At 42.5% G+C, this 8,641-nt stretch overlaps 1 protein-coding gene across 1 annotated transcript in view; it reads right to left on the reverse strand.

Annotated features, from left to right (window-relative positions):
- Nucleotides 1–7,602, reverse strand: part of LOC135108461 (dopamine D2-like receptor) — an 18,966-nt gene extending 11,364 nt beyond the window's left edge. The window contains exons 1-2 of the mRNA XM_064019502.1: nucleotides 7,440–7,602; nucleotides 3,690–3,954 (exon numbers count right to left, since the gene is read on the reverse strand). Of these exons, the coding sequence (XP_063875572.1) occupies nucleotides 3,690–3,954; nucleotides 7,440–7,570 (396 nt within the window). The 5' untranslated portion in view covers nucleotides 7,571–7,602. The remainder of the gene's footprint in view (nucleotides 1–3,689; nucleotides 3,955–7,439) is intronic.
- Nucleotides 7,603–8,641: the final 1,039 nt, after the last annotated feature.

The following is an 8,641-nucleotide window of genomic DNA, read 5'->3' on the forward strand; positions in this document are numbered from 1 at the left end:
GAGAGAGAGAGAGAGAGAGAGAGAGAGAGAGAGAGAGAGAGAGAGAGAGAGAGTATATGTGTGTGTTCCTACATAACTAAATATTTTAACAAGATTAAGTCGAGGTCGTAATATTCTTTCTCATCAAATAACAATGTATGCGATTATTTAAATTGATGTATATACGCAGCACACAAGTCCTCTTATAATTGTATCATAAATCAGCAACTAAAACCGGATAACTATGCACTCAAATGTTATTCTTTCTATGTGTTTGACGATTTTTGACCGTAAGGCTCTTGATCGGCTTTCCTCATTCGAGTCATCTTATTTTCGTAATTTTGCGAGCACGTTTAACAGAAGAACTTGGACCTTTTTTCTCTTTCATCTCGTCATCATGGAATACGTGAAAATTATTCTCTTGTTTTAAAATCGCATCTACTTTTAACCTCGTTCGTCATTACTTACATTACGTATAAAAAAAAAAAAATGGTCATACACTTTTCGCGCATCAGTTTTTCTCTTCTTTCATCTCCACTCGGCGGTAACAGAAGGGAGGGGAATGTAAAGAGGGAGTAAACGGTAGAGTGCAAAGAGAAGGCGATTACGTGTAATACACATAAAGATGCGATATAACAAGGAGATTCAGAAGTTGAAGGGGAAAAGAAGAAAAAGAGAAGGAATAGGGTGAGAAAGGAGAGAAAAAGATGTGTATACTGGGAATTTATGTAAGAGGAAGGGAGAAAGGGATGGACTGTGTGTGTGTGTGTGTGTGTGTGTGTGTGTGTGTGTGTGTGTGTGTAAACAATAGGTAAATTTCTAAAAGAGATCCAAGTTGGTGGTGGTGGAAGTGGTGGTGGTGACGGTGGTGATGATGGAGGAGGAATACAAAGGAATACAAAGGAAAGAACAGACAGCAACAGCCCTACTGGGCCTAACGAGGCTGTCTGTGTGTCTATTCTACCACTACCACTACAGATTCTAAGGGTTAGAGGATGGAGGACACTAGAGATCAAGGAAGGAAAAACAGGAGAGTATAGGGAGGAGGAAAGGCTAAGATGTGATAGGAAAGGATGAAAGAGAAATTATACTATTCACTACACTAACTAACTAAAAAAAAAAAAAAAAAAAAAAAAAAAAAAAAAACATTTTATGTAGGCGCAAAGTACGTTATATGAGGGGTTGCTGCGAGGTGATTGTCCAACCTTTGTTTAAAAGTTTCTATTGTGTTACTATCGACAATATGTGCTGGGAGAGAGTTCCAGACATTTACAATTCTATTAAAGGAGGAGGAGGAGGAGGAGGAGGAGGAGGAGGAGGAGGAGGAGAAAAGAGAGAGACAAAATACCTGTAATTGTAAGTTTATAACGAGTTTACTGCTTCATCATCCTTCGGCCTCATGTAAGTCTACACTTTTCGTAAGACTGTGGACAGGAAAGCGGAAAGAATTCTGGGGAGAAGAAAGAAGAGAAGAAAAAGCAGACGGAGAAGGAGGACACAATTTAACGAGGGAAATGGCCTGATGAGGGAGGGAAAGGAATGAAAAACCCAGAAAGAGAGAGAGAGAGAGAGAGAGAGAGAGAGAGAGAGAGAGAGAGAGAGAGAGAGAGAGATAACACCGGATACGCCAGTGAAGGGAATAGGAGGACGGCTTCCTTTACCGTCAATAAAACTAATAAGTCGATCGTCATTTGTCGTGCAGTAGTGGCGGAGGTTATTTGGAGGAAAAATTAGCGGATGAGATGTGTTGGGCGGTGATTTGTTCTGGGAGATGACCAGCAGTTCTTCCTGTCTTCCGTGGAGAGAGGAACGAGAAGGAAAAACATGCAGCAACAAAATTTAATCTGTTCTTTACAAGGCTGCTTCCGTTAAGCTACACTGTGTAATTTGAAGTAAGAAACTTAGTAGAGAAAAGATGAAAATTCTTCCCCATCTTCTGCTCCTTTTAACTGTGACTGGCGGGAAAAGAAGAAATAACAAGCAGCATGGAAAAGTTGGGTGGAAATGTTTATAAGAACTACGTAAGAACTGTCGCTAATGCAACAACTACCCGAGCACAATAAACGGTGCTAAAAGAAAGTAAATAAAAAAAAATCATAAAGTCACACAGATAACTAAAATTTTGCAATGATATGCAAAGTATCTTAGGGACTGGACTTAAAGTACTTGTATAATTTGTTCCTGAAAGCTGTGGTTGTGAGCTTATCGACAGCACTGGTGGTTAGACAGGTCCAGAGAAAATGCTGTAAATTTTCACAGGAACAATGACACTCGAGATAACTTTGTTGCCGAATACTTTCACAACGTAGCCAGCCGTAGGCCACGTGCCCGTGAGATGGCTACGAGAAGTGGTTGCTCTTATCAGGCACCAGCTGCTGAGGGAAAGGCAGAATGGTTGGTGCTTGTGGTTCGCTCACGTGGGGCGTGCTGCCAGACAAAGCGGCAACGGTGAAGGACAGTTCTGCAAACGTAACTGAGAAAATGATAATTGAAAAAAAAAATGAAAAAAATGTCCTGTGGTAATGTTTATGACAATATTGTTATTGCGGAAGACTGCTTATAATTTATTCACTATTAATTCATTATTTTGATGCACTTTTGTATCATTATAATGTAGTGTCACATATCTCACATCTATGGTGGTCATTTCTTTGTCTGTGAAATTGTACTTGGGATATCGTTACTGTTGTTGTCATTATCTACTGACGGGAGTGAATTGATTTAAATTGATTGACTAGCTGACTGACGCTGATTGACCGGTTGGTTGAGTGGTGGATGACAGGTGTGTGTGTTAGGAAGAATCTCTCTCTCTCTCTCTCTCTCTCTCTCTCTCTCTCTCTCTCTCTCTCTCTCTCTCTCTCTCTCTTACTTTACCTTATTAATAATCAGTTTTTCGTTCCTTTCCTTTATTAACTCCGTTTTGTTGTTTCATCATCTTCAACACTGACAACTGTGTTACAATGACTTATTTTGTTTTACACTGATTTTTCTTCAATGTTTTATCTTTTCTCAGCAAACTCAGCATTTTCCTTTGTCTTGCCTTCATTCAGTTTCCCTCTTGACTCTGTGTCATTCGCCTGCCTTCAAATAAAAGATGTAGTAATTTTTTTTTTTAAGTAACGTAACCCAGGAGGCTGTGACGCATTTTTAAGTGTCAGTTATTAACTTGGTATAGTTATCACTTGTGTTTCCTATTTTTCCACATGTTTAATTTTCTTTTTTTTTTCCAGATCTGAAGCTTTGCTGTTACGTTTTTGATTGACAATTTGGGATCTTGCAAATGATGTTTCGGATAACCAGTTTAATCACATTGACGTGTGCTGCCCAATCCCTGTTGCTTTGGTGTTGGATATTGATGAAGTACTATTGGTTTAGGGCTGAAATAAAAGGCTTACATTTCAACGCTGTTATTTCATACTTAATTATCTCTCTCTCTCTCTCTCTCTCTCTCTCTCTCTCTCTCTCTCTCTCTCTCTCTCTCTCTCTCTCTCTCTCTCTCTCTCTCTCTCTCATACAACACACACACACACACACACACACACACACACACACACACACACACACAAACTATAAGAGAATGAAGAAAAAAACAAGTGAATGGGATAAGTATATCTTTTGTAGTCTTTTGGAAACTGGACCCCTTTTTTTTTTCTTCAGGATTTTGCTGCTCTTGGCCAGTAACTCTCTTGCATAAAAAAAGCATAACCCACCTTGAATATCCTGCAGTAGAGGTAGATCATAGCGATGCAGGGAATGTAGAAGGAGGATATGGAGGAGTAGATGATGAAGTCTGCATTGAGGAAAGCGCACTCCGGCTCTGGTTCTGCGGATCTCTTGGACGCATTCCACTGGTTGACGAAGAACAGCGGGATTCCAATGGCCGTCGACACCACCCAGATAATGGCGATGGTGAAGACGATGCGTCTGTTATTCTTGGACTGGGAGTAGGCGATGGGCTGCGTCACTGCGATGTACCTGAGGGAGAAGGATGGGGATTGTGAGCCTGGAAATGACGGTAATTTTCTGTGGTGTTTTAGTATTTTAGCAGCCTCTGGGTATCAAATGGTAGTTACGTAAGTGACGGGAGGAGGAGAAGAGGAAAAAAATTAAAGTGGAATGGGTAGAAACTCAAAAGAAGTAGTAAAAATGAACAACCCTGTCAGTTCTTACAAGAATACGTGCAGTAGGAACAAGTATACTATATTAATTTTAATCTACAAGACAGCAGGAAGACAACGCGACGGGTGACATGAGAAGTAGACATACACACACACACACACACACACACACACACACACACACACACACACACACACACACACAGAAAGAGAGAGAGAGAGAGAGAGAGAGAGAGAGAGAGAGAGAGAGAGAGAGAGAGAGAGAGAGAGAGAGAGAGAGAGAGAGAGAGAGAGAGAGAGAGAGAGAGAGAGAGAATCTTAATTTCTCCTCTGATCTAATACTATTCATAATCACTGCAGTAGTGTCGTGTGTCTCAGTAGATGAGATGAATGTAAACTGTGTATTTGCTCTTCGTATGATTTATTTTGCAATATGGGAATAATTTTCTTTTCACTCTACGATGCACTTTATTGCTTTCATTTCCACTTCCTCTAGCGGAACAATATTTGTTTTCATAATGCGGGAACCAAAATTTTACGTTGCATCCAAGTGAATAAAACGACGTACGGAGGACTTTTCACATATTTTCTGATTATGTTTGTGTTTTTCAAATTTTTCTAAAATTTTGTCAATTCTAGAAATGAGCGCCATTTACTCAATGCTTAACCTGAGCGTTCTTATTTCCCGTTATAACTCTCTCTCTCTCTCTCTCTCTCTCTCTCTCTCTCTCTCTCTCTCTCTCTCTCTCTCTCTCTCTCTCTCTCTCTCTCTGGTCTTGCATTAGTGAATGTTTGCGGTGAGCACTTATTTCATAAAAGGCTGTTTCTTATTTGACTGCTCCAACATTCTGGTTTAGTATTCTTAACTGAACGTCTGGCTCGGAGAGGAACGTATAATTTAACAGCTGAGTTTAGTATGTCTGTAAGCATTTTCCAAGAGAAATTTATATGAGCTGTTTGAATTTCGTTCCAATTTGTGTTGCTAAGAAGTTCTCTTGTTTATTAAAGTGTGCCAGACGGTAATTTGGAAATTTTTCTTTGCTAACATTTACTTTATCCGTTGCCATTTCGATGTTGAAAGTTATAATACGATGAATACGATGCTCAGTTGTTTACTAATATTACGTCGTTTGCTGACAAAACATGTGAGACATCAGACCCTCATATCGGTATATCAAGATGGTGACACGGGGCGCTCTCTTGTAAGGTATTCTGAGGAACGTGATCAGAGGGTCAATATAAAGATTTACCTCTCTCACTTAGCGGTAATTTAGAGTTCCCCAGAAATAATTACCGATATTCGTGGTTTGTTTATAATTTAATCGTGAGTGAGATGGCTGGCTCAGTGGTTTGTAAGTGGGGTGGAAGTATTATTAATTCATATAACCTTTTCTTTATTAGTTGCACGCTTGTTACGTCTATTGTTACTAATTAATTTCCGCACTAGAGGTTGGTGTTTAATTGTACGCCACCGCCTTGTCTTTCCTGCATTCCACTGCTGAAGAGTATATTATCTGGAGAGGAGGAGGAGGAGGAGGAGGAGGAGGAGGAGGAGGAGGAAGAGCAAAAAGAAGAAGAAGAAGAAGAAGAAGAAGAAATGATGATGATGATGATGATGATGAATAATGACGGGAAATAAGAAAAAAAACTATAAAAAAAAAACTAGTTAAAAAATAGCACAAGACAAACACGCGGTAGATTGAAATAAACAAGAGACAGGTATAAGGAAAAGAAAAGAAGAAAATTGTCAATAGTATCTTGCACGAAACCTGAAACCAGTTAAGAAGAAAGATGAAAGAAGGAAACACGCCTGCACACTCACCCTCCACCCAACGCTGGCATCCACCCACCCACCCAGCTCGACACTCACCCATCCTGACGCTCACCCACCACCGCCTTACAATTTCCTCTTAATACACAGGCGCACGTTTAATGCAGGCAACACACTGTTAATTATGAGTGTTAATGAGGTCGTGGCTCGCATAATTCTTCGAGTGAACTTGACATGAATGTGACTGATGCGAAATTATCTTTATTTATCGCCTCGTTTAGCTTGATTCATCTGCTACATATTATTATCGGGAGAGGAGAGGTACTAAAGGAATTTCATGGCAAGAAGGAGAAAGAAGAGAAAATGTTGATAGCTTTAATGCACCTTCTTTCTGGAATTACCGAGAAGTCACTTGACATTAATGAGGTAAAACGTAATTCTTGTGTTTGAAGTAACTCTTGCTTTAAGCAGCACGAGCAGCCAGCTGTTGCAGGCACTGAGGAATGTGAGATAATTGCTTTGGGAGGGCAACTGATGCGACGGTCGGCGGGTAGAGGGGGGAAGTGGTAGTGGTGGTGGCGGTGGTGGTGGATTAGGAGGGGGAAGGGTAGGCAGGAGGAGGAGGAGGAGAGTGGTGGAGGGTAAGGGGGATAGCGAGTAGAAGATGGAGGAGGAGGAGGAGGACGAGGAGGAGGAGGAGGAGTGGGATAGGAGAGGTGTGGTGGTAGAGGAATAAGAGGAAAATTAGAAGAAGAAGAAGAAGAAGAAGAAGAAGAAGAAGAAGAAGAAGAAGAAGAAGAAGAAGAAGAGCTAGAGAAGGCACTGAGGGAAATCAAATAATTGCCTTCAGGAGGGCCACTGAACTGATGCAATGAACGGCACGGCTAGTAATGGAGAGAGAGAGAGAGAGAGAGAGAGAGAGAGAGAGAGAGAGAGAGAGAGAGAGCGCAGGTGGACTGGGGTCGATTAGCGAGCCGTGAAGCCTCATGAGACCGCCAGAATGAGCCTCCCTCCTCGGGGCGTGCCGGCAGGACCTGTGTGGGGCGGACGCTTCGGGCTCCTCTGGGTCGTCCTGCCCGGCACTCTGTAAGGTTAATGACGGGTGCAAAGGGGCAAGTGGCGCCACCCTCGCAGCCATCCAGACAGCAGTGACGTGCATTATCTTCCACCTAACCATTTCTTTCGCATTAAAAAGAAGAGAGGAAAAGCCATTCACAAATCATGACCTTGTTTAATGAGGCATCGTAAAGTGTAGACGTCCCATTAAGTCTAACATGTTTTACTAAATGTTTTCTGTGAGTATGAAGCAACTGGGAACAGTGACCGCCAGTCCTTTCCTAGCGGAGCGTTTATCTTTTCCAGTTGGCTTCTCTGGGGGAAGAACGGGTGTGAGCTGTTCGGCTGGGTGAGCGGGTGCGTAAGGGCGGCGGCAGATACAGAGGGAGTAGGAAGACTGAGGCTTTGAGAATAAGACCCTCGGTAGGTTGGGAGATGTAGGATACATGTGGATGAAATGCACCAAGCCGTGAATAGGCAGGGAGAGGAAGAGAGGATGAGGAAGAGCGACGCACCTGTCTATGCTGATGGCCACCAAGTTGAAGATGGACGAAGTGGAGCACACCACGTCCATGGCCACGTACACGTCGCACACGAAGGGTCCCAGGCCCCAGTAGCCGCACAGCTGAGGACAAGACCACAACATTAATTTACGTCACCTGCCAACTTAGGGGACAAAGAAGAGAGAGAGAAAAAAAATAATAGAAGAACCCTTAGGCACCCCGCTAATTACCACACCTTAACATTGTCGGGAACCAACGTCGTTCAAAAGAAAAGGGGGAGAAAAGTAACTCGGCTAAATGAAAAGGAAAAAAAAAGTCTCATGTTGTAGAGTCAAGTTATGTCCATAAAGAGCAAGAAAAAGTGTGAGGGAGACAGTGTTTGGGTTGGCCGCGCGTGTGCACTTTTCTAATGAGAGAGAGAGAGAGAGAGAGAGAGAGAGAGAGAGAGAGAGAGAGAGAGAGAGAGAGAGAGAGAGAGAGAGAGAGAGGAGGAGGGACGTGAGTGCAGATGTTAAAGGATGTAACAAATGACGCGCTATTTGCGTGCGCCTTCGGTCAAACATTTGCTTTCCTCAGAGAACTAAAGAAGGACGAACGCTGCAGATTTTGTTAACACTATATTGTTTTTGCTTTCACGATTGTTTTTAACTAAGGTATTTCATGTCCAGTTCATTATACTGTCTCTCTCTCTCTCTCTCTCTCTCTCTCTCTCTCTCTCTCTCTCTCTCTCTCTCTCTCTCTCTCTCTCTCGCACGCCTCATGGTCGGTAAACAACAAAGGGAAGTAAATTATGGGACGTGTTGGTCTTGGTGTGAAGATTAAGTTGGAGAGGACGGGGGAAGGAAAAGGGAAGGAGGAGGGAAAGACACACAAGGTGAAGAGGAGGGGGACGAAGTAATAAAGGAGGGGAAAGGTAGCTGGAGCCAAGAGGGGTTTTGAAATAGCACATATACACACACTCAGGAAGAACAAAAATAGGAAAATGAAGGAAACAAAGCATTAAAGAAAGGAATGAAAGGATGGAAGAGAGGGAAGGAGACAGGGAGGGAAGGGAGGAAAGAGGACGTAAGGAGGGAGGGGGAAATGCTAAATTTTCCCAACACCTTCCTTGATTATCACGAAAGCATCCTGTTGGTAGTGTTAAGGAGGAGGAGGAGGAGGAGGAGGAGGAGGAGGAGGAGGAGGAGGAGGAGGAGGAAACTTGGAAGGGAAGA

Source organism: Scylla paramamosain, chromosome 17 (genome assembly GCF_035594125.1).
Source record: "Scylla paramamosain isolate STU-SP2022 chromosome 17, ASM3559412v1, whole genome shotgun sequence".
NCBI classification, from domain to species: Eukaryota; Metazoa; Arthropoda; class Malacostraca; order Decapoda; family Portunidae; genus Scylla; species Scylla paramamosain.